Raw genomic sequence first — 26,944 nt, forward strand, 5'->3', positions numbered from 1 at the left:
TTATGTACTACCTACTTTTATGAGCATAGATACAAGTAAAATACCAGATATATCATTTAGTAATTGATAATTCAATAATAAATAACATATGCAAATACCCAACCTATTTATGGATCTATAAAATGACGCCATCAAAGCTCATTCATAGGATTGTGCCGCACTGAAGTAAAGTATCGTAGAAATTACTTTGAAATTAAGTAATGCAATTAATGAGCCAATGTATTCAGAATAAGCAAAAAAAACAATAAATAGATGTCACAAATTAGATGCGTTGTAAACGTGAAATATTAATTTATATTTGATGTTGATGATAATTGATTAGTAAAATTTTGGTTAGGTTAGACGTGGTTTAGAGTAACATATTATTACGATTTCAAGCCTTAAACGTATGCTCATTTTTTAGTTTCAAAACATATTTTTAAGGAAAATCGGTTCAAGAAGAATACAGCATCACCTTAATTGGTGAAATCCATCCATTTGTTTGCAAGAAACAAGGCTATAATAAATTTCGGACGATAAATACTTACAAGATATGCTAAAAAGAGATAAACTTTCCTTGTAGAAACACAATTGCCCGGTTTTGTTTTATTAATATAAGTTTTTCTTGATATTGTAATTTTTTTGAGGATTTAGATGTGATCTTTCAGAAATAAGCTTGTCATGAGACATTTTTTAAGAATAGAACAAATTCGATCACTAGGCGCGTATCGAACCCACGTCTTTTGTCATGCCACTAAATAGCTATACAGACTGTCCCACTGTTGGTATACTAAGCTCAAAGGAGGTTATAGTTTTGCATACGCTGAGTTCGTAAAAAATACTTATAAAATTCCAGACGCATTTTTTTCAAATAGATGAATTCTTGCCCGCCAATTTTGCCACCAGCACGTGAGCTATCGTTTAAGATTATGTTTTCATAGACAAAATGCTCCCATTAGAGAAGCGGTATATACCGGCTGCGCGAAGCTAGAGAAGAAAACATAATTTTTCAGGAAAAATTAAGCAAAAAATTTTTGACGGAATTTTGTTGTTTAAGTATTTTTTACGTAGTTCTTAAACAGTACGTAGTGTATGCAAACCTACAAGTCCCTTCGCGCTTAGAATACCAATAGTGGGACACCCTGTATAAACAAAAGTTATTTTTTCAAATCGAACATTCAAATAACAAAGTTATGATTTCGATACAACATCGATTTATGGAGTAGCCCTAATAAATTATGACGTCCTATAAGTCCATAATTTTTATAATAACACTGTAATAAATGTCCTTTAAATTACAATGCCTTGCATGATATAATCGATCCAAAGGTTTTTAGTTTTACCTCGCCACTGTGCGGGTTTCATGTGAGCTTTAAAAAATATACGCCGCGTAGTCAAAGAAAAATCTATTCCCATACCCGTGGAATTTCCGGGATACAAATATCTTTTATCTTATGACCTTTCTCAGGTCTCAAGTTACCTCTGTACCAAATTTCATCCAAATCGTTTCAGTAGTTGAGACGTGAAGAAGAGACGGACAGAATTACTTACGCATTTATATTATTAGTAAGTATAATACTTTTAACTGAACCTTAAATAAAGACTAAAAGTATTTGCCAAGCAAACTTACTCTAATATATCGTTTTTTAAAAGAGAGTTTGTGTTTGTTTTTCTTATAAGTGATCCGGTTTGACGAAGATTTGAGTCAACTAAAGGTTATTGCCTGGATTTATGTACACAACAATTTTATAAAAGTGCAGTCACAAGTCATATACCTACTTAAATCTAAGTTTACTAATCAGGCAGTGTACCTAATTATATTATTATACAAGCGGTCCGCCCCGGCTTCCCCCGTGGTACATATTTACGTTTTCTCTACATAATAACCATTCTCGTACTTCAAGGAATATAATAAAAAAAGAATTATCGAAATCGGTCCACCCGTTCACGCGTGATGCCGTGACTAAGGAAAACGGGTTTCATTTTTATATATATAGATACTTATTACTTACATACTCGTACATACATTAAAGAAAAACTACATCTATAAAAATTCTGTCTATTTCTTATCTACGTTTTTTGCCAAACTGATTGATATTTTCGATAATATTGAATTGAAATATTTAAATACCAGAATCGATTTGATTAATGTCGAAACACAAAGAAACAAAAACTATATCGTAATAAACATTTAAATATTTCTTATGTAATGTTTCATAATAATAATTATAATTTATAATGTAAATTCATGAATAATTCCAACCGTTTCCGTAGTTTTACACACGTATCCTTGAAATTTAAATGTTTACATAATAAATGATATGAATAACAGTAAACTTATATATAAAAATGAATCGCAAAATGTAAGTAAGCGTAAAGTAAGTAAGCGCATAACTCGAGAACGGCTGAACCGATTTCGATAATTCTTTTTTTATTATATTCCTTGAAGTACGAGGATGGTTCATATGTAGAGAAAACGTAAACATGTACCACGGGCGAAGCCGGGGCGGACCGCTAGTACTTAATATAATAAAGCTGAAGAGTTTGTTTGTTTGTTTGAACGCGCTAATCTCAGGAACTACTGGTCCGATTTGAAAAATTCTTTCGGTGTTAGGTAGCCTATTTATCGAGGGAAGCTGTAGGCTATATATCATCACGCTAAGACCAACAGGAGCGGAGCACTGCGGGTAAAACCGCAGGGCACATCTAGTAAATGATATGGATAACAGTAACCAGAAATAATTTTAATAAAGAAGCTGATCTTTGACTTCATAATTCAATGAAAAAAATCGTTTCCAAAGATACAGTTGCAAAAGTTAATTAAAAAATTTCTCATAGATACAATTGTTATTTGCATCAATGCACACATTTTCTATCATAAGTAACAAATTCATATATATCTTTTACAATGTGGGACCATGTTTTACCCTTTAAAAAATAATAAATGTATATTATAGTACTTTGTAGTTTAAAAAAACGAAATGGCACTAAATTTTTTCTTTTTTCGTTTTGATATATAATGCATTATGCAAGTCATGCTAATCATTCCTTGTGAACGTAAATTCATCTAACTTTATTTTTCTATTGACTACAGACATGTGATATTTTATCTAAGGTCGTATATTTGTCAATCTGTATGTAATTTCATTGTAATTATTGGAAATATCTATTTGTAGGATACAATTTCATTATTATTGCTCTAATTTGTTTTTAAGTGAAATAAATGATTTATTTATTTACTACGTTTTCCTTCACCGCACAAAGGTGATGTTCAACATGTACAGCTAAATTGAAAAATCTATTTTTACCTGGTCGTTTGGCTTCGAACTTCCGACTTATCGATTTGAAGTCCAAGGTCCTCACCAATGAGCTACCACAGCTTCTTTGTATTAATAATACGGCTATATTATGCTAGCTGCGCCACGGCAGGCGTTGTTCTTTCCTATTGGTCCTTATCTTTCCACAAGAACTCATTATAAAAAATAAAAATGTGTGCGTGTACTAGTGTACACACGTACTTAAGAAGTGAAACTTCTTTATGACCTTATTTTTCAAAAAATAATTTACTATATGCAACTTTACAGAAATACGTCGAATCACGCGTGGATAAGAAAAAGATGGCGCGTAACGGAAAAATGTTACACTAAATTTTTTCCAACCCCGATAAAGAAGCTTCACTTCAAAAAAAACCTTCCTTGTGTCTTAACAAAAACATTAAAAAAAAATCCGCCTAATTGGAAGAGTCTTTCTGGAGATTTACGCTTAGCAACACATTCAATTTATTTGTATCATATATGTATGGATAATAGTATAATTATTTTTATTTCTTTACAGAAACAACAATGCTATCAATACTAACATTGCTATATTTCGCAACTCTGACGAACTGTTTCGACCCCAAGCCAGATATAGGAAGACCTGTGGGATTGGTTCCAGATTGTAAGTGATTCTTTATTTATCTGAGGTGAAACTTCTTTAGGCGCGTTGAGAGTAAACTATCAAGGTCGCGACATGGCAATACCGTCACGTCATGGAGTAAGGCGACGATTTTGGTATCTTGCCAAAGAAGTTTCACTTCTGATGCGTGTTCGGTAATCACGCTGTTCTTTTAAAATAAAGTCCAGTTAAAAGAGCTTTTAAAAAAGCTCGATTGCGCGAAAACATCTGAAAAATGTTTGTCGCGTGTTTTTTTTCTTATCTTTTATGATAAAATTAAACCACTCTCCTGATCCATATATATAACAATACCTACGTTACAACTAATAGGAGCCGATCAACAATAAAAAATATTGCGAAATAGAATAAAATTATTCCTAAAGCGGGCGAAATCGCGGGACACATTGTAATATTATACAATGCCATAAATACTTCATACGTAATATAGGAGCCACTAGATTATTATTTTATCGAATAAAACTATTAATTTACAATAAAATACTAGCTATCTAACCTTTATTACATGCAATGTAACATTTGCAATTACAAGTCGCAAGGTCACTAGGTCGCCTATTAAATCGTATGGCACGCTAAATATAGCGTTTATTCAGAAAAATATATGTTAAATGTAGGTTATTAATACACATATTATATTTCTTGTAATTAAACTGCAACTTTGTGAACAGGAATTCTAATTGAACTATTAAATGCTTGTAGTTACTTCCTACTTAGTTGCATTGTAAATACCTACAAAAGTTTGGCTGATATTTGTCAATAAATACCTGTCATGTTTTTATCTAATTAATTCACTTTGCTTATCACTAAATAGTATAAAACAAAGTAGCTTTCTCTGTCCCTATGTCCCTATGTCTCTATGTATGCTTAAATCTTTAAAACTACGCAACGGATTTTGATGCGTTTTTTTTAATAGATAGAGTGATTCAAGAGGAAGGTTTTAGTATATAATTTATTATGTTTTAGACAAAGCGGGTGAAGCCGCGGGCGGAAAGCTAGTTATTACATAATATACATATTTCAACTTTAACTTTCAACTTTGTAAAAGAAGAACTTGTAAATATTTTTTGTAATATTATAGTTGAAAGCTCGTTTATTAAGACCGTTGGATACTAGAATATATGAAAAGTTGGACATGCCAACGCGCTACCAAAACAAACTAAAAAAATTAAAAATTTAAGTAAAGCTATTGTCACTCAGGATGACGTAAGGAACGAATACTTTGAACATCAATCTTTGATCGTAATCCCTTTAGTTTTGAAACTATCGTAGAATAAATAACTGTTCCTATATAATCTAGCTGTAAAAAACAAAAGATTAACGCTATATAGCCATAAAGCCTTCGATATTATGAACTATCTAACATAACATTTTTTTTCAATTTCGAACCAGTAGTTCCTGAGATTTGCGTATTCTTGCTATATAAAACCTGTTTGTTTACATTCTTCAACTATAAATTGGATTTTTGAAGTATAAATTATAACTATACACATTAATATAAAAAAGAAACTTAAAATGAAGTCTTCTCAACCAAAGCCGGGGGAGGAGCTTAGTGTGTATCAAATATTTACATAACTAATATGTGTAAATAAGTGGCTACTAATCCTACTAATGTATTGATTCTTCGGTACAATGAGTCTAACATACTGTTCGATATTAAATTACTCTTCTTAGATTTGATACGGCGCATTATGTGCATTGCCCCAAATTGTTGAATAGACATGAAATTTGCTTATAATTGCACGCGCCCAAATAACTGCAGACCTATTAATCATAGTGAATTTAAATAAATGAAAGTAATCTTTTTTGCCTAAAAATAATTCAGGCTATTTTGCTGTATTTTTTGATTGCCTTAACTGCCTAATGAATTATGATAGGTAATCTTAGGAAGTGTAGATAAAGAACAATAGAATAAAAATAACGATGTAAGTATTTAGAGAATAGTTCCTTATACACATTGAAGGGCTTGAAATGAGCTAAAAATAAGTGTACAATAATATATATGTATAACTCCACAATATTAACGGTATTTAGATTTTTCATAGAGCATTACGATAATTGAGAATGTAGGAATAATTTCGGAAAATGTAATGAACAGACAAAATTTGTGACTAAAGTTTAAGGGCTAATAATTAATTATAATCTTACTATATATAAATCTCGTGTCCCAATGTTTGTCCTCAATGGACTCCTAAACCACTTAACCGATTATAATAAAATTCGCACACCATGTGCAGTTCGATCCAACTTGAGAGATAGGATAGTGTAAACATGTAGGTACCACGGGCGAAGCCGGGGCGGACCGCTAGTATATAATATATAACTTATTAAAATCACGAACTACTTTTTAATTGTATTGGATAAGAGTATTTCCACAGTATTACTGCCATGAGCCCATGAACAATTACCTCACTTTATAAACGTAATTTTCAGATAATTATGACACTTAATTTACCCGTCACCTATAAGATAATTATTATAAATGGTGTTTCTCTCTCCACTGTACATGTTTTATTATACGTATATAAATTATAAATAACTCTTAAACTTCCGTGTAAATGTATAATTTTCTATCATACTTAATTATCCATTTATGTTATTAGATCTTGTCAACATGTCACCTTGGATTAGCGCCTTTAGATGGAGTAGGACATTCTGGCTTCAGCCTTACCGAAGTTCTTTAAAATAAATTAAAACAACAAGTATATTTAGTCAAAAGCTTATGAATTTATAGTTCATGTAAATGTATGCAAAAAATAAAATAATATATTTGCTTGCTTAAATTTACATGCACTTCCCAAAATAATTAAAACTTTTTGTTTTTAATTTGCTTGAACAAACACACGATTCACGAATGCGAAAGGGCAATACCCCGTGCACCACATAATAATGTGAATAATTTACAGTTACTTATATATTATTTATTTTATTTATTTAGTTACCACTGAATCGTTAGGTATAACTTATAAGCAACGAATTAAAACGTATGCAATGTACTAATACTGGACAACAGTCAACACTGAATACGAGTTATCCTTTACTATATATATATTTATCCTAAAATAACAGGAAATAATGTTCTTGCTCTAGCTCTAGCTCTATGTTCGTTTAATGTAAATGCACCCTAGACTAACTATTCTTGCTAACCGTATTAATTATAGTTGTACCTAAAACTAATATTAATAATTACAAAGAGTTGTTGCATGTAAGCAATTCCAATCCTTTTTAATAACAAATATATTTATATACAGGTCAGGTGTCCAAAAGAAACATTTTTACTTAGAGATATATTTGTCTCCAGGTCCAGGGGTCCAAAAGAACGCAACCATCACCGCAGAGTCCCTCCCAGCGTTGCAAGTGTCAATACAGAGGGTCACCCCCACGGGAGTGTATCGGCGAAACCTCCCAGTTTCTTCGGCGGTCAAAGCTATAGTTAATGATAAGAATTTTGGTAAGGAATATACTTAATTGAGATATAATGTGAAAGTTATGTTATTGACTAAATAAGACATAAGTCATATTGTGATAAATTTTAATTCAAAAATATTTTTTGTACACCCTTATTTATTGTCATAGGCAAAGGCAAATGCCGTTTTAAATAAAAATAAGCATTTTTTCAACGGCTTTGTGGAATATATTTTTATGTTATCGTAACGTGGGTTATCCTTTGAAGTTTAGTTTTTACATCAATTTCAAATTCTAGTTGCAATACTATTGAATTTAATATTAAATTTCTTATGTCTCTTTATCTCACTTTCCTCCTAAATATTTCAAATATCCTTACTCTGTATTCATCTATCAAGTAAATTTCACATTCCTTTGCACTACAAATGTAGAAAATTTTAACCCAAAAAACATTTCTATTCCTGAGCTTTTCTTACTCTAGCTCTTCTCTATATAAAAAAAATCTCGTGTCACAATGTTAATTGCCATACAACTACGAAACAACAGGAACGATTCTCATGAAGTTTTGTGTGCCTATTAAGTAGATCTTAGAATCAACCAAAAACTATTTTTTCCCCTACGTGATAAGAGTAAGGCAGATCAACGTTTGCTGGGACAGCTAGTAAATATATTTAAATACTTCCAGATCTCAAGAACAAGAAGACAGTCCTCTACGCAGTGGGATTCTGGGACAGTTCCTTATTCCCTCACAGCCAAGCGTTGGGCAATGCGTACTCGAAAAGGGGCTATAATGTGCTGGTCACTGATACTCTGCCCTTCTTGACGTATATTTATCCGAAGTAAGTATATTATAAGGTGCTATTAGGCAAGATAAAGTATGAAAAGTTATTCATTTTGTTATTTTAAATCATTTCCATATTTCAAACTAGATTTCCGCCCGCGGCTTCGCCCGCGCAGTCAAAGAAAAACCCGCATAGTTCCCATTCCCGTGGGATTTCCGGGATTGCGTCAGTGTCCCGGGATAAAAAGTAGCCTATGTCCTTTCTCGGGTATCAAAATATCACCATACCAATTTTCATGAAAATTGGTTCAGTAGTTTAGGCGTGATTGAGTAACAGACAGACAGACAGAGTTACTTTCGCATTTATAATATTAGTAGGGATAAATAAAAAGAATTAAAACAGATAAAAGTAGAATAAGTTGCATTTATATTTATGTATGTAAAGAAAAGCATTAATAAAAATAATAATCTCCGAGATTAAAAAAAAAAACTAAAAAAATTAGGACACCCTGCTAGAAATAATTGTGTAAGATTATTTTGGACATAAGCAAGTATACCTTCTTAAACACATAGACCTTACCACACTAGAACAATTATTACAATATCAGTATAATATACTAATTATAAATAAAGACCTTACTTAATTTACACACAATTGTATTGTTTCGTACGTTATATTTATACATAAAGAGCTGCATACAATAGATCGGTAAACAATGCATTTATCAATCTATCCGCATAATTAATTCAAAAGTAACTGTCTCTCTGTCTGTTATGTTTGTGCAATAATATGAAAGTAATAGATATATATAATAATAAAAGACTTTTTTTTATTTTCTGACAACTTCAACATTTCAATTACATTTAGTTAAATATACTGTACATTGTAATGTACACCTAAATTACACTAGTACATATATTTACTTTCATAAAACACATTCTACATACATTGCTATTATAAACACATTTTAAACTAAGTGAGCGTGTACACAAAACACCGCAAATAATCAATAAATTCTCATGGTCCGGGAGCCAGCAGCAGATTTTATGACCAAGTTCCTCTCAAGAGATAATTCGTCAGACGCATGAGAGTATAGTATTATAAAGCCTCGTGAACGTCAGCTGGAGCTCGGTTGGGGGGAAGAGCGGTTGTAGCCTCCCGTATCAGCTGACGGTTTTTCCACCAAGATACAGCCAGCTGACATATATATTTATCCACAGTTACATATAAGCTATCATCAGGTAAATTTTTGTTTGAGAGGAAATAACGGAAAATAAAGTTTTCTTTAAATTTAACTTTCATGTTCGAGACACCAGCTGACGTATAATACACCATGTTGTAACCAGCTGACTATTTTTTTTAGTTGAGATATTGGGTTAGCTACAATTTGACAAATTTTTAGCTGAGAGGAAATGAATGAATCAATGTATTTTTTTTCCTATGTGCGTGGGAGGCTACAACCGCTCACCCCCCCAACCGAGCGCCAGCTGACGTTCACGAGGCTTTATAATACTATACTCTCATGCGTCTGACGAATTATCTCTTGAGAGGAAATAGTTAACCAAATTTGCACCTGGCTCCCTAACCATCATATTCACTTCCAAATTATATTTCCAGATCAGTCCGTCTAGTTCGTGTGATCGGACGAAAATTCGGGGAATTCCTCGTCAAATTATCAGAGCAAGGGCTCCCGGCAGAAAGGCTCGAACTCGTAGGCATGAGTTTAGGCGCTCATATTGTCAGCCATGCTGCGAAATACTATTATTCCGTAACAGGGTTAAAGCCCTATCGAATTACGGGAATAGATCCTGCTGGACCTTGTTATCGAGGTCTGCCTATAGAAGAAAAACTCTGGCATACAGATGCACATCATGTAGATGTGCTACACACAAATATAGATGGTTTCGGTATAGCCGAACGTTTAGGACATATAGATATCTACGCGAATGGTGGGGAGTACCAACCTAGTGATATTCCGTACATACCTTGCCTTGTTCTTTGCAGTCATATCCGAGCTTTAATATATTGGTGGATAGCGTTGGAAAACCCTAAAAAATTCATAGCTGTTAAATGCGATTCCATTCAAGACGCGAGGTCAGCTAATTGTTACAATGGTACGGAGTTGAATTATCTAGGTTTGAATACTGATTTTAAAAAGGAGGGGATCTACTATTTACCGACGCATAATGAATTCCCGTATTATAGGGGAAAGGAAGGGTTGAAGGCGGAAAATGAAATATATTCGTCTACTAGTAGGAAAATTAATGCAGATGATTATTTTAGGACGTAAAATTTATTTAGTAATTGTTGCAGGTTAAGTATTCGTATGCCATATCGTTAAACATTAACATTAACTTATATTTGTACTAGCGGTCCGCCCCGGCTTCGCCCGTGGTACCTACATGTTTAAACTATCCTATCTCTCAAGTTGGATCCAACTGCACATGGTGTGCGAATTTTGCACGCCTCATAAGCGAAGCGTTGAGGTGGGTACTACTGTCACTTCGCGCAAAACATCTGATTTTTCAAACTTAAAATGTCTTTATGTATCATACATTGCACTTGTAAGATAATACATACACACACATATTAAGAAAAAACACTATTTTTAACGTTCATGATATTTTTGATGTCATTTTTGTTATTTAAACTAGTTAAAAAACAGTTTAAAAAAGTTCTGTCTTGGACGTCCGTGTGTCTGTATGTGCGGATCCTTTTTCTTGTTAACACGATAGCGACCGAAATACTTTACTAATCGAGTCTTTTTTTTTCTCTTACGCTTGAGTATGCTCAGGAATAGAACCCTTTCATTTTTCAGGGTCTGATTCGATGTGGTTTAATTGTTATTAAATAAACAAAAATAATAATTAATAAATATTTATTAAAAAAAAAATATGAGGCGTGCACTTTTGGATTTTCCAAATTATTATTATAATCGTTTAAGTGGTTTATTAGTCCATTGAGGACAAACATTGTGACACGAGATTTATATAGGTATATTAAGATTAGCGTTGAAATATATTGTTGAGTGTTGCTAATAATATTATGGTATCTTTTAGATCTAAAATCTTTTGTATTGTGAATGTTAAATTTACAAAAATACATACAATTAACTTTAAGACACGTACCTTTTTAACTTACTCTTTGGGTCGTATTGCAATATTTTATTTATTTAAGATAAATATTAAAATCTATATTTTGTGATACTAGAACAAAGTCTAGTTTTGGCTCTGCTATAATATGCTGGTTTCAATACTATGCTTGCCTTCACCTATTTTATGTGAACAACGTCTAGAAAAAATAATCTCCTTTTTTAGTAGAGCTTATGTATTTAAATAGCTTAGCCATTTAAAATGATCAAACAGTTTGTAATGAACATATAAATTCATTAGTGTTACCTGATAGTGCATAGAGTGGAGCAAATCAATGGAATATAGTGATAACTGATAATATTCGGTAATTAATAATTTATGTGTGTACAATGAACTGCATTTATGATTTAGATTTACGCGTATTAAGATTTATTTCATAATCGTGTATAAGTTTATATTTAAATATAAAGTAAAGGTAAAATGTGTGTTAGGAGAAAATAATAATATAATATTTTATATGGATGCCATCTGATGCCATAGATAATATATCGAAAAAAAGCTTAGGAAAAAAGTATTGAAAGCAAAATATATTCAATGTGTGTTGCCATCTTTAAAAAATCTTAGAAAATTGATAATTAATGATGACTATCAATTTAGCAATTAGATATATTATCTGTTGCTGTCAAAACTCAATACGGTCAAAGGGACTTTTGACTGCAAAAATACGTCAAAAACGATTCTGACCGGTAATAAGTTTTGACTGTATCGTATCTAATAATACTTTTAAGGATAGGGTTTTTTAATATTTGAAGGTTTAATAATTATTCTACTTATTTAAACGCACAAAGAAAATTTATATTATAATAGTGTTAAGTGATTGTATATCTGTGATTTATGTTACGTTTATTTATATATTATTATTATTTTAATTTTAAAGAAACGTATATTAAAGTATAAAAAAATTGTCTGTTGTTTCACTCTAATTTTCAGAAATTAATTACGTAGTAGGTAGTCCTAAAGGCTTTCTAAATTTTCGCCCGACCGAATTATCAAAATCCTTTGATAAAATAGATATTCCTTTCCTATATTATATTAAATGATTTTCCTTTGAATTGAAGTTTCTTTATACAATAAATAACAAATTATATGAGGAAAATTTGGAAGAACTTTGTTCGAGTTTGTTACAGTTGTTTTAATATACGATTGAGCAAAGACATTTCTTCACTTATTGTTGATTAATCGAAAATTATCCCATTTTCCCGAAAATTGTCCCATTATCCCGAAAATTGTCCCATTATCCCTTACACAAAAGTTGGGTGTTTTCGATTAGTGTAGTAGCTTAGTAAAGATTGATTGCTTTTTCTTGTACATATACTTCAACTAATCTTTTAGATACACCTTAGGAGATTGACCTATTTGTATTTATTATTTATATACTGATTGGCGCAACAAATTTTGTTCGAGCCAGGCATTTTAATTATTAAATATATCTAAATATTTACCCATTCGAATACTTAATATTACGTAATATTCGAATAGGTACTAAATAAATATACACAAACAATTTCATAAAACCTTTGGCTGCAACTGAAAACATAAAAAAATAATGACATAAAAAGTGATAAAAAGCAGTGTAAGTACTTACCTACCTAAAGTTCTTGCCTAGTGATCTGCCAGTCAATAACACAGCTCAACAAAAAAACAATTTTTTTTGTTGCCCTGGATATTTCTACAGATTTATATAATTCAAGTACCCAGTTTGCGGATGTAATCATTAAAATTATATAATTGGCTCTAGTTTTTTTTTTAATTTGGATTTTCATATATTAAATTTTCTTACGGCCCTTCAGAATACGGGTTAATAACAAGTGTTTATTTTTTTGGTGAATTACGTTTTCTGCACATTTATTCGCTCAGACATAATCCTATTCTATAAAACTGGCTGTAGAATATCAGAATAATAAATGATTTCTGTAAAAAAATCATTTTTATGAACAACAATGTTCGGTTTGTATTGAGTTGAAGAAACCCAGTAGCACTTGGTCAGCAAAGTGGATAGGTATACGAAATTCCCTTCATGTTTGTATAAATAGAATTAGACAAAGCAAATTAATTAGGAATAATTAATAAAATATATGAGAATTTAAGCCTTTGAGGGAATCTAGAAGTATAAGAAGAATACCCGACGGCCCTACAGGACGGGCGTGTCGAAAATTGATAAAAGATGGAAATTTAACAAAATTTTATAACTGATGCTGAATGTAAATTATGGAGAGATATAGTATTGGTAAATTTAAGATAAATTTAAATCACCAAATTATAAAGAAATTGCAGAACAGTTGTTAAAAAACTTCATTATTTTATGAGCAATTACGAACATAAAGCTACACTTTCCCCACAGTCTCCTGGATAGATATCCAGTAAATCTGCGAAATTTCTGTGAGAAACAGGAAGAACGCATCGAAAAAGAAGTAAAAATTATAGAATAATGGTATCAGGGTATATGGGATCGTCACATGATGGCAGATTACTGATGGTCCATAACAAAACTATTGTCCCAAAATTAACTAAGAAGAGAAGCGTATAAAATCTATTTCCTTGTACTATTTCATAAGTTTTAATGATTTTTCTCTATTTTTATATCCATTTGAAATAATTAAATACTAAAACAAAACAATAAGTAAAACTTTGTAATAAATAAATGAAGTTAAACAAATATACCTTCTATTCTATTTCATGCTGCGTTTTAGAGTCTAATAAGAAAATTAGGATTAAAAAAAAAACTAGAGCCAATCTACCAAAACTATTAATAGTTTTATATATAATATGCATTAAATTATTCGAAACCACTTTCACATCCAAGGCAACAAAATCATTGTTGACCAGTGTAATATATAGCTTAAAGTATAGGTAAAAACTCAAAAGATTTATTTAAACAATAAATTAATAATTGTGAAACAAATGTTTAATATACAAGGTGGGCCAAAAGAAGTCATCCGATGTTGTTTGGCTCTCATTTTTTTTCTAAATTAAAAACTTCGATTCTGTTTTTTGATTATGTTTATTTGAACCTTTAAAATTTTATTGGTTAAGTCGAGAAGATGATATCGGCCAAATGGGCGCCGTCACAATTGATTGCCATACGGGCTCGTTTTATGGCATTTCTCATCACTTCAGCGAGAACTTCGGGCGACAAATTCTCGCACTCGTGTCTAATGTTGTCCTTGAGGGCTTCCAAGGTCTCAGCCTTGTTCATGTGAACAAAAAAACCCCACAAAAAAGTCTGGAACGGTTAAATCGGGCGATCTTTCGGGCCAGTGCAAATCGCTAAAACGAGAGATGAGGCGACCCGGGAAAGCCGCCCTCAGAATATCGGTTGTGGCTCGCGCAGTGTGTGCCGTTGCTCCATCCTGTTGGAACCACATATTCTCCAGTCCTAATTCGTCCAATTGCGGCAGAAAAAAACTCAGTCAACATGGCTCTATAGCGTGCACCGTGCCCGTAGCATGTTTCCGGCGACAGCGGCGATATTCTCGGCAGAACGGGTGCTCCGGGGCCGGCCACTCTTGGCAACGTCTCGTGTGGTCCCATACTCTTCAAGGTTGATGGCCAAACGGCGCAGTGTTTGCGCAGTCAGTGTCGGACGGCCGGGGAATCGGCGACGAATTGTTACGCAAAAAAGTTGACACGATTATTCCAAGTTATTGGGTACTGTATCGCTCCATGGCTTGTTCACTTGTATTCTACATCTGTCCAGTACACAAATGTCAAAACAGATTTGACATTGGCGGCCATTTGCAAAAATGAGAGCATCTTCCAATAGGGTGATTTCTTTTGGCCCACCTTGTACTTGCACAATACCTACAAAAACGTATTTCCACACCTAATGTGAACATCGTCGTGGGATAAATCTAGTTTTACGATACATTTGTATTGGAGAAAAAAATACGATACATATTGATGGTCGAATTGAACGTGTTCGCTTGATAACAATTATTTTGACCAGTTTTTTAGAGATCCTTAGTGAATTAATTGTAGGAAGAATTAGGGCTAAAATTATAAGATAGGATATATTTTCTTCATAATTTTATACTTACTCATGTAAGTACTATTACTATATGAAAAAAAATACCGCTTTTATATATAAAAAAAAAAAAAAAAATATATTTATGAGACAGTTAACTATATCTTGATATCGAGTTTCTTAGAAATTCCTTGAATCATAGACATTGGAATACTCAACGTTATTCAGGTTCTTTTGAAAGAAAAATTCGTTGTATTTGTAGCGACTGGCAACCCTGTTATAAAAATTTTTGGATGGAACATAACTTATACATATACGAGTACAAGTTCCCAAATGCATCTAGGTACTGGAATAGAGAAGACTTGAGGTTTATTTTCATTTTTTCTATTCAGTAAACATATTTTTATCTTTCATGAATGTGTTTTGTTTTTCATCGGAGATAGCTGTCTATCTATAACCGTAGTTTGAATATTGGGAACGGTCAACGGCCATAAGGTCCACTTGCAAATTCGAAGGCAAGCTAAAATAACTCGAGTTAATTGCTAACACTGTCTCAATACTATTATAAAGGCGAAAGTTTGTAAGGATGTATGGATGTATGGATGTATGGATGTATGGATGTTTGTTACTCTTACACGTAAAAACTACTGAACCGATTACAATGAAATTTAGCACACATATAGAGGGTAACTTGGATTAACACATAGGATAGATTTTATCCCGGAAATCCCACGGGAACGGGAACTATGCGGGTTTTCCTTTGAAAACGCGGGCGAAGCCGCGGGCGGAAATCTAGTATTATAATAAACTAGCAATTATTTCTAGTGTAGCAATTACTTATGGATAGGTGAGAAAAACTACTTAATTAATTGAACATGTAACTTTTAATTCAATTTTTATAGATGAATTGTAGGTATTTTCACAATGCAATCGAGGTTATTTTTTCTATATAGCGTATTCAAGAGACTTAGTTCTTACAGTTAGAAGAAAATGTGAATACAATATTTAAAATAAAATATAAAATACTGATTATATACACATGTGATATATCAATATATTTTTAGTACATTACGGTTCGCTTTGTTTGCTCTACCAAAAAAAAGACCATAGACAGAACCCTGAACACATTGTTCAGAAAAACCAATTTAGCAGTAATCCACGGGTAACCCACAGTGGGAATACATCGAGCCGCCAAATTAAAAAGGCTGACTTAATGAATTCAAAATGTACGAAATAAAACGACGCTTCGACAGCCCTGTTTCAGCTTATTGCCCTTTGTTTTTATAGAACAAGCGCAATCTTAGTTCCACTGATAGGAATTAAAATGAATACGTTACTATAAGAACATAGTCGAATGGTCAATGTTAATAATATAGTCTGTGGAACAGAAGCGTAGCGTGCCTTGGCGGGGCTATCTTGGCTTGGCAAAAATTTGTTTGGGGGCCCTTAGGAAAGGTAAAAATTTCTCACAAAAGAAAAAAAAAGTTTGCATAAAATTAAAAGAAATATTTATTCATCATAATTATCTATCTGTCACTTATTCCAAAATTTTAACAAACAATTCTAATTAAATATACACACAGAAGGCCAGAAAATTGCTTTTTTTGACTTTCATCATTTCTGAAAATAAAAATTTGGGAAGTTTTTAGTCATTTTTGCTTACGCACGTTGGGGGCCCCCTTGGCGCGGGGGCCCCGTATAATTGATACGGCAGATACGGCGGTAGCTACGCGCCTGCTGTGGAAGGAGGTATCACAGATTATACATGAAATATGAATATCTATAGAGAACTTTCGGTGTATCTGTCTGTATCTCTATTACTATACCTAATTCAGCAATTTGTGTCTATATGTATGTCATTATATCTATATATGTAAAAAGACTGCGTTATAAAAACAATAATATTGTTAACACTTCCTATTGAGAAATTTTGTGTTCACCTACAAAAAGAAACAGCAGATTTCAATATAATGATAATTGCCATACAAGAACTCGATAAATTTTCTACATAATTACTAAGTTATTTGTTAGGTATTTCTCAAAGTTACCTACCCAATTCCATCATCATAATATTATATTGTTTATAAAATAATTTTAAATAATTTTAATTAAATACTTACTACATCTATTTTTGCATGTTTGTCAAAGCAATTTGACGACTTCCCGTTAATATTTTCAATAATTTTTTACTTGTCTAGCAAATACATTAACGAATCCACATTTGCATTAAAAACAAATTCAACAATAATTATTTCCGAAAGATATAAAAGTAGAATAATTTAAAGGGCATAAATAATGTTGCAGAACGCATTTCGAATATAAATTTAATCGTCCAAAATTTCGTCATAAAGTATTTTATAACAACGCCATTTGCGAAGTAGTTGCGACATCTGAAGAGGTAGTCAACATTTCTTGTAAGAACTGTAGGAACTTTTAATTAGTTACGACACCTAGCGTGGATATTAAAACATTAATTTTAGATCTGTTTAAAAGAAAAGCCTGTTTTATAGACGAGTAACTAGAATTCTTGATATTAAGTCTAGGATTCTTAAAAGATGTTTAAAAAGGATGAGATGAGCCAGAAGCGTAGCGTGCCTTGGCGGCGTCCCGTATAAAAATTTGTTTGAGGGCCTTAGGAAGGGTACAAAGATTTCTTAAAAAAAAAATGTTTGCATAAAATTAAAAGAAATATTTACTTATTCAAGAAAATTGCTTTTTTTGCCTTTTTCATTCCTGAAAAAAAAATTGGGAAGTAATTTTTGCTTACGCACGTTGGGGGCCCCCGCGCCACGGGGGCCCGGCAGATACGGCGGTAGCTACGCCCCTGAGATGAGCCAATGTCTAACTAAAATGTTAGATATATATTATACAACAAGACTAGTCTCCAATAAAAGTATTAACCACACAATACATTAAATTCATTTACTTGATACGCAACCCAAATCTAAATTTGAGAAATATGAACGATTTACTTTTTAATTCTTTAATATTTTAACGTTAACCACATGTATTATAGACGTAAACATTAAACAATGTTTGCGTGATGCTCGATTATTGTCTTGACTTTCATTTACTTGCGACAAATAGTTGTTTAGGTAACAAATCTTGCTGCACCTCTGCTGTAAGAAAAAGCATGGCTAGAAGTTCTTAAAGAAAAACATCGAAGAATTCAAATTAAAATAGTCCCAAGCCAAGTCCGATATTCTCCATTAAACATAAGAATAGCAAATACCTCGGGAGAAGCAGTTTTATAGCAATAAAACTGTCTTATATTAACTATTCAGATCTTCATTACACTTGGATTTGCAATCCCAGTTTTAAGACTTATGGGGCCGGTAAAAACGTTATGACTCGGATATGTATGAATGTAAATTTTGTATGGGATAGCGAGCGTGATTCTTGTACGAAATATTCCGATTTAAGTGGATATAAAAGCAATGAGGTATGAACTTGGTAGCAGATGAATTATGTGGGCTTGTTCAGAATGGACTTAAGCATTCATTGATTTACTTCGGTGAAAACACTCTTAGGAAATCTTTTAGTTCGATCTATAAAATTTTAATTATCTCCATAGAAGTATCTGAGGCTCTCTAGTTGAAAATATCGAAAGTTATCCTAGTTCAATCACTGACGCAAATGTACTCTTGTTCGCTGTTGTTACAAAATTTTCTCCTATTTTAATAGTACTATTAACAATTCGGTTGATTCACTCTCCTACTTCAATGTATAACTATTAGTTCTAGAACTTTCATTTTTAACATCTGGCTTTTAATATAGGCCATATTATAACCATTTGGTTATCTAAAACGATGGAGACATTCACACACGTACTGTGTGCACAAAGGCAAAAATAAAACATATTCTTGTCATCTGCCGATATCAGAAACCGATAAAGGATTAATCCTATACGATTAACCTATCCCTTTTATGAAAGGTCGGGTTACGGTTAAATTGACCTTATTGCCTGGGGATAGGATTGAAATTGTGACAAAGCGAGAAGTCAAAGGCTTCATACAAATCGTAACGACTTTGATATTTAATGTAACTGTCCAAAGAGCGTCACATAGACGGATAAGGGATAATTGTATTGTCGGGAAAAATAGGTAAAGTTAAATGCATATTTATTTTTATATATACCTTTTTATATTGTTCCAATAAATGTTTTAAGTAAATGGATTCATACGAGGATTTTTATGAGATAGTAGTCGAGATTATTACAGTTAATTTCAGATTTAAATATGATACATATGTATAAAAATAAATAAATAAATGTTAGCAAACAAGCTAAATTCCCACAAGTGCTATATAATAATATTAAAATACATACCTAGTATAAATAGAAATTAAGCCCACTTAAATGAATATTTTGAGTATATAATATATTATAGATACTCGTAGTTGCCAACATCGCTAATAAAAAAATAATAACATTAAAAGATACCTATTTAAGAAAATTACCTATTGTTCGGTCACTAGGGTTCAATTTAGATTGCGATATACTGAATGATGATTTTATAAAGAAAAAATACGTCTTGCTTGTATGATACTTTAATTACGACTCAAAATGACAATTCAATCGGACATACCGCCCACCAAAACATATTGTTTTCAACTTAAATTCATTAACAAAAATAAACGATAGCATTTAAATAACAAAACTTTAACTTAACAATTATGATTGAGTACAGTGGACTGTATAACTGTAAAACTATAAACAATTAACTACTTACTTAAAAACTTGATTGTACATAGCTATATAATATTATGTTATGTTTTGGCAGGAATACATTAAGTTTTTACAATCTATCACATTGAAAAAAGTAACAAAATATTATGCAAAATTTTACATTAACTTTAGGTACTTAATTAAATATTCTTACTTCATACATTAGATCTTCAAACAAGTAAAATTTAAACAATTCTCAACGTGACTTTCAAACCTTTTGTAAAGTAATACAAAGAAATAACTTTAAATTAATGTGTTTACAATTTCTTATCTTCTTTATGTTTTTTATTGAAAAATAATTTAATTTCAATAATAACAATAAACAATACATATTAATTTAGCTTGTAAATACATAACTCATTCTTTTTAATCAATTTTATTTGGAAGTAAAACTAACTTTGATAATGGTCTTTTTAACTCTTTACTGCCCTTACATCTTACTGTAACTATTCGTACTAAACCATCTGAGCCAGGGTGGACTTCTTTTACGCAACCTAATAACCATTTAGTAGGTGGTAAGTCCTCTTCCTTAATTACAACGACATCTCCAATATTTGGTGATTGAATGTTGGTGTACCATTTACTTCGTTGTTGTAATGTGTTTAAATACTCAGATCTCCAGCGGTGCCAAAAATCCTGAGTCATCTTTTGTATACATCGCCATCTTGTGAGTAGGCCAGCATCAGCCTGCTTATAATGAACATCAGGAACACCAATCAATGGTTCGCCAATAAGAAAATGTCCAGGTGTGAGTGGTGTTAGTGTGTCGATAGTCTCGTCTAGTTGACAAAGTGGACGAGAATTAAGACACGCTTCTACTTGGGCCAATAGTGTAGACATTTCTTCATAGGTTAGTTTTGTGTCTTTATTTACTCTTATCAAATGTCTCTTGGTTGATTGTACACCAGCTTCCCATAAACCGCCATAATTTGGCATCCTCGGTGGAATAAAATGCCATGTAGTTCCATCATTTGCCAATATAGCTGCTACTTCATTTGTAATGTTAGCCTGTCCTTGAATGAATAATTCTCTAAGCTCTTTAGCGGCACCAACAAAATTGGTGCCGTTATCGCTCCATAAATTTTCACAGTGACCCCTTCTAGCCACGAATCTACGAAATGCTGCAATGAATGCTTGTGTAGTTAAATCTGTAACGGCTTCAAGGTGTATTGCTCTTGTCGACATACAAACAAACAAACAGATGTAGCCTTTCGTGCAATGGTGACCTCGCCCTCTTGATGTTTTCAAATAAATAGGGCCTGCGTAGTCGACACCTGAGTTCAAAAAGGCTCTATTTTGATTGACCCTCATAGCAGGGAGTTCTCCCATTTTCTGAGTTCTAATCTTCGCCTTATCAATTATGCAAATTTTGCAAGTTCGAATGCATTGCCTTACAGCAGCCTTAAGGTTAACAATCCAAAATCTGGTACGTATAAATGACATCATTAACTGTATACCACCGTGTAACGTTCTAACATGAGCATCTTGTATTATTAATTTAGCTAAATGCACCTTCTGTGGTATGATTATGGGATGTTTTGTAGATTCTTCTATATTTGCTTTCTGTAATCTTCCGCCAACTTTCATGATCCCATTTTTATCTAAAAATGGAGAAAGTTTGACTAGTGTACTTCTGGGTTTAACTCTTCCTTCCTTCTCTATATCATCCAAATCTTTTTTATAAACAAGTCCTTGATAATATTTAATACACATCCTTAATACTTCTTCCATTTCTTCTACTTGTATGTATCTTTCTTTCTGAAATTCTTCCTTAGGTCTCAAAAATCTTCTACAATATGACAAAACTCTTTTCATCCGCGATAAACTCGAAAATCTTTCCCAAATTGGTACTTCAAAATCTTCTTCTTTTGTGTTGTATAAACTCTTCAATTCTAAATCTGTTTCTGGAATATCCGTTTTTGTTGTGTTAGTGTTACCTTTATCTTTCAGCCATTCTGGTCCATTCCACCAAAGGTTCGCTCTCTTTAATTCACAAGCTTTAATTCCCCTTGACGCGATATCTGCTGGGTTCTCAGCAGATCGTATGTGATTCCATCTGCAGCAGTCCACAACTCGTAAAACATCTGCCACACGATTAGCGACAAAAGTCTTCCACTTACTTGGGTGAGATTGCAGCCACGATAAAACTACCATTGAATCAGTATAAGCGTATATCTGCGTGTTCGTCAGTTTAAGTAGATTTGATGTTTCTTCAATGACTTCTGCCAAAAGCGCTGCTGCACATAACTCAAGTCTAGGTACGGTAAGCTGTTTCAACGGAGCAACTCTTGTGCGAGATGCTATCATGGTAACATAGACATCATCTCTTTCATCGACGACTCTAAGGTAAACGACAGCTGCGTATGATTTCGTTGAAGCGTCTGCGAAACCATGTATCTCCACCACTTTACTTCTTGGAGCTGTGTGAAACCATCGTGGGACTTCAAGCGATTGTAATTCAAGTAAGTCATCTCTATAGCATTTCCATTCTTCTATTATGTCACAGGGTAACTCATCATCCCATCCCTTGTTACAAAGCCAAAGTTTTTGTATCATGACCTTTGCCACTATTACTACAGGAGATAACCACCCAAAAGGGTCAAACAAACGTGCAACATCGGAGAGAATAGACCTTTTTGTCACAGGAAGTATTAATTCAGGTAAGTCTATAGTTATTTTAAATGTATCACTTCTTCTATCCCATTTTAAGCCTAATATTTTTATTATTTTATCCAGTTTGATTTCTAAATTTTCTCTAATTGTATTATCATCTTCTTTAATGTATTGTATGACTTCTTCAGCATTACTGGACCACTTTTGCATGTTAAATCCTCCCCTTTTTAATACAATCTTTATTTCTTCACAGAGCTTCTTTGCCTTTTCTTCATTTTCATGACCTCCCATTAGATCATCAACGTAAAATGATGTTTGAATTGCATTAGCGGCTTCAGGATATTCTACACTTTCATCATTTGCTAATTGTTTCAGTGTTCTGACGGCGAGGAATGGTGCTGCGGCCGTTCCGAACGTAACTGTTAAAAGTTTATAACTTCTTAATACCTCGTCTGGATTGTCTCTCCAAACAATGCATTGTAATTTTGAGTGGTCTTCAGACATCTTAACCATTCTGTACATCTTTGTTATGTCTCCAATGAAACAAATCTTATTAGTTCTCCAAAAAGTAATAAGACTGCGAAGATCTCTTTGTAGAACAGGACCTACTCGCATTAAATCATTCAGTGATAAACCGTTGGAGCCCTTAGCTGAAGCGTCGAAGACTACACGGACCTTTGTAGTCTCTTTGTCTTGTCGAATGACAGCATGATGAGGTAAGTATATAGTGTTCTTGTCATCATCATCTTCTAACTTCTTCATGTGACCCATACTAATATATTCTTTTATAACCTTTGCGTATTCTTCTTTTAGTGATTTGTCTTTAGCTAATTTTCTTTCTAACTGTTTGAACCTCTTTGTTGCAGTATCCTTAGTATTTCCTATTTGTTCAATTGTTTCTTCTAAACTTTGCTTTAAAGGTAGTTGTACTATATATCTTCCTTCGTGATCCCTTTGGGTTGTTTTTGTATATATATCTTCACATTCTTCTTCTTCTTTTGTAAATATCTTCTTCTTGTTGTATAAGAACGTGTCTATTTCCCAAAAAGATTTAAGTAAGTCATTGTCTTCTCTGATGAACATACTTCTTAGTGTTTTCGTGTTGTTACGGTCAGCATGTGTAGTCTGGCCAGACAAGATCCAACCCAGACTAGTCTTTTGGGCTACTAAACCGTTGTGTAGGCGTATGATGCCGTCTTCAATAATTTTTGTAAAAACTTCTACACCTAGTAAAAGGTCAATGCTGCCAGGCGTTCCGTAAGTAGGGTCAGCTAAATCGATAGTTTCTATTTCCATCTGCAGTGAAATCTTCTTGGCAGGCAGAATAGATGATATTGTTTTCATCACGTAAGCTTCCATTTCAATAGGCGACGAATTAGTGTGTAATGACAATTGGACCTTATATTTTAAATCTTGTTTTTCTTCACCTATACCCGAAACTGTACCATGTACTCTTTTCTTCTTTAGGTTTAGTAAATCGACAACTCTTGACGTGATGAAAGACGCTTCTGATCCCTGGTCTACAAGTGCACGAAAACGGTGAAGTTCACCTGACTTGCCTTTTATGTAGACTATCGCCGTAGCAAGTAGAACCCTTTTACTAGATTGTGCTTCGCTTGAGTAATGCGCTGTGACTTGTGCTTCTGATGTTGTTGCGCTTGTTGGAGTCGTTGTGTTTGTGTAATCAATCCCTTGCTTCTTATCTAAGTGTAATAGGGAATGATGTCTTCTTCTACAAATTCTGCAAGACGTTTGTTGTTTACAATGTGAAACGGTGTGATTGGGAACTAAACAATTAAAGCATAACTTATTCTTGAGTGCAAATTGATGTCTGTCTTCAATAGTTTGTTTAGAAAATTCGTTGCAGTGATAAATATAATGGTTTTGCTGACAAAAGATACACATCGGCTGATTGTTACTTATTAAATGTGAATTCTTAATATTTTTAGCGGCATGGAATGATTTTTGTATTGACGATCTATCTTTGTTTATCGTTTGTTGATTGTTCGTTGTTATCATTTCCAAGGTGCGATACTTTAACTCAAGGAATTTATTTAAATCTTTCCAACTAGGCAACTCTTCCGATTCTTGTTGATAAATATATTCTTCCCATGATTTGTGTGTCTCCTGGTCTAATTTTTGTAGTATAATATAAATTAAAATTGGACCCCATGTATCGGTACAAATTTGCATATTTTGTAGACTATTTAAACATTCATTAGTTGTGTCCAAAATAAATTTAATTTGTATGGATGTTTGTGTATTTACCTTACGTATGCCAAAAAATCTTTTAAATATGGAGTTTATAATAATCCTTTTATTACCGTAACGATTCTTTAAAGTGTCCCAAGCTTGTTCATAATTATTTTCGGTTACATTAATATGTTTCAATAAAGATGCGGCTTCACCGGTAACACTCAACTTAAGATAATGTAACTTCTGTACCTTTGATAATGACGAATTATTATGCACAAGTGTAGTGAACAAATCTTGATATGATAAAAATTCATCGTATCTTCCTGAGAAAGTAGGTAACTCGATGTGAGGAAGTTTCACCCCCGAAATATACGGTTCGACCATTGAAACACCCATTTCACCTTGTTGCATCACGTTTTTATTCGCACCCAATAAATCTATCATGTCCGCTTTAAAGTTGATATACACATCTTCGTATTTATAATATTCTTCGTTTAAAAAATAAGGAATCACGCCGCGCTGATCTCTCGTCGTACGTTTCGATAATTGCAAATGTGCTTCATTAAATAACTTCCAATAGTCTTCCATACACTCCAAACGTGCTTTAATATAGCCCTCCGTTAATCTCACTTTAGGTGATTTTTTAAAATTAATTTGTGTCTTTTGTAACTTCGATGCTAAATCTTCTAACATGTTAATATAACTTTCTTGTTCGGAAGTAATAGTAGTAGCCATTATGTTTAATTAAATTCTTAAATATTATCTTCTTATAAATGCAACGATTCACTTCAAAATCTTCGATTTTTAATAATTAATTATAACTTCTTTTGTTTTGACATCAATTGTAACAAAGCGTCGCAAACTTGTAACTCGTAAACAACTTTTTCTGTATAGGATTGCTCGCCGGCCGATGCACTATTGTTCTCGTTATCGCAAAACTATCCGGCTCGTTATAGGCCATATGTTCGGTCACTAGGGTTCAATTTAGCTTGCGATATACTGAATGATGATTTTATAAAGAAAAAATACGTCTTGCTTGTATGATACTTTAATTACGACTCAAAATGACAATTCAATCGGACACCTATAAATAAATATTTTAAGACATTTTTCACACACGGCACGATCTGATCCCATACTAAGCTTTTGCTTGTGTTATGGAAACCAGATGGCTGATAAACATACACATTTAATTTTAAATAAATACAACACCCAGACACAGAGCAAACATAGATGTTCATCACACAAATATTTTCCCCGGGTGGGAATCGAACCCACGACCTCTGGCTTGGAAGGCAGGGTCACTACCAACCAAGAAAAAATAAATAAAAAATCTTTCAAGAACATTCAAGGAAGTAACTACGTCCTTGAGTGATTTTATCGAATTTCCCTTGTTCCAAGAATGGCCATAGATTGAGCATTTTTAATTACTACAATCCTTGCCAAGGCAATGAAATGGTCGATAATTTAGTTGATTGTGGAATTCATGTTAATATTATCGCATTATAACTAGCTCTAAACGATATAAGGTATAGAGATTTCCGTAGATTATATTAATTATATATTATATTTAATTAAATCATAAATTAATATAAAATTACCTATATCTACGTTTGTTGAATAAACCACCGATGCCCAACATAAAAATAATATTTCTAATGTTACATAATGATAATGTGAAATAATGTGAATGTATATGTATATTATTATGTTAAAATTTATAATATAAATTATTATTAAAAACTATTAATAAGTGGATTATAAAACTAGTAATGTTTAAGTTGTGGAAACATCGAAGCTTTTGCCTATAAGTTGTATGTTAAACAGTATTGTATTAAACACGCTATCCTTACTGCGAGTGCTAACAAATAGAAAACTAAATAATTGCTGGAACAAGACGTGCAAATGGAGTTACTGGCTCTTGAACTGTAATATCGACGTTGATTAGAAATTACAAGGAAGGGTGGTTAAAGGTGAGGGTCGTTGGTTCGGTTTTAGTATTACCTACCTACCTGTTATTTTATATGATGATTAAATTTTTAAATTAGTTTTTCTGTATGTTTTTTTTAAATATATTTTCAAAGGCAAAAGTATGTTTTTCGTAGAATTTCATTAATCCGATGGTAAGTAAAGTTATTTTTGTAGGTATAATAATTTTTTCGGGCTTAAAATATCC

General features: G+C 32.6%; 3 protein-coding genes across 4 annotated transcripts in view; 2 read left to right on the forward strand and 1 right to left on the reverse strand.

Moving 5' to 3' along the window:
* The window catches only part of LOC149477494 (lipase member H-like), a 28,601-nt gene extending 18,030 nt beyond the window's left edge, over positions 1 to 10,571 (forward strand). The window contains exons 2-5 of the mRNA XM_089711075.1: positions 3,814 to 3,918; positions 7,232 to 7,381; positions 8,021 to 8,174; positions 9,735 to 10,571. Coding sequence (XP_089567201.1) covers positions 3,822 to 3,918; positions 7,232 to 7,381; positions 8,021 to 8,174; positions 9,735 to 10,407 — 1,074 coding nt within the window. The 5' untranslated portion in view covers positions 3,814 to 3,821 and the 3' untranslated portion in view covers positions 10,408 to 10,571. The remainder of the gene's footprint in view (positions 1 to 3,813; positions 3,919 to 7,231; positions 7,382 to 8,020; positions 8,175 to 9,734) is intronic.
* The window catches only part of LOC149477485 (myrosinase 1-like), a 305,300-nt gene that overhangs the window by 158,865 nt on the left and 119,491 nt on the right, over positions 1 to 26,944 (forward strand). The gene's annotated exons all lie outside the window — the stretch shown is intronic.
* The window catches only part of LOC149477496 (uncharacterized), a 202,496-nt gene continuing 195,274 nt past the window's right edge, over positions 19,723 to 26,944 (reverse strand). Inside the window, exon 2 of the mRNA XM_089711063.1 lies at positions 19,723 to 25,852. Within this exon, the coding sequence (XP_089567189.1) occupies positions 20,326 to 25,503 (5,178 nt within the window). The 5' untranslated portion in view covers positions 25,504 to 25,852 and the 3' untranslated portion in view covers positions 19,723 to 20,325. The remainder of the gene's footprint in view (positions 25,853 to 26,944) is intronic.

This window comes from Colias philodice, chromosome 25 (assembly GCF_061535455.1).
Source record: "Colias philodice isolate Cphi_HAF_F1 chromosome 25, ilColPhil1 Martin Lab GWU primary, whole genome shotgun sequence".
Lineage (NCBI taxonomy): Eukaryota > Metazoa > Arthropoda > Insecta > Lepidoptera > Pieridae > Colias > Colias philodice.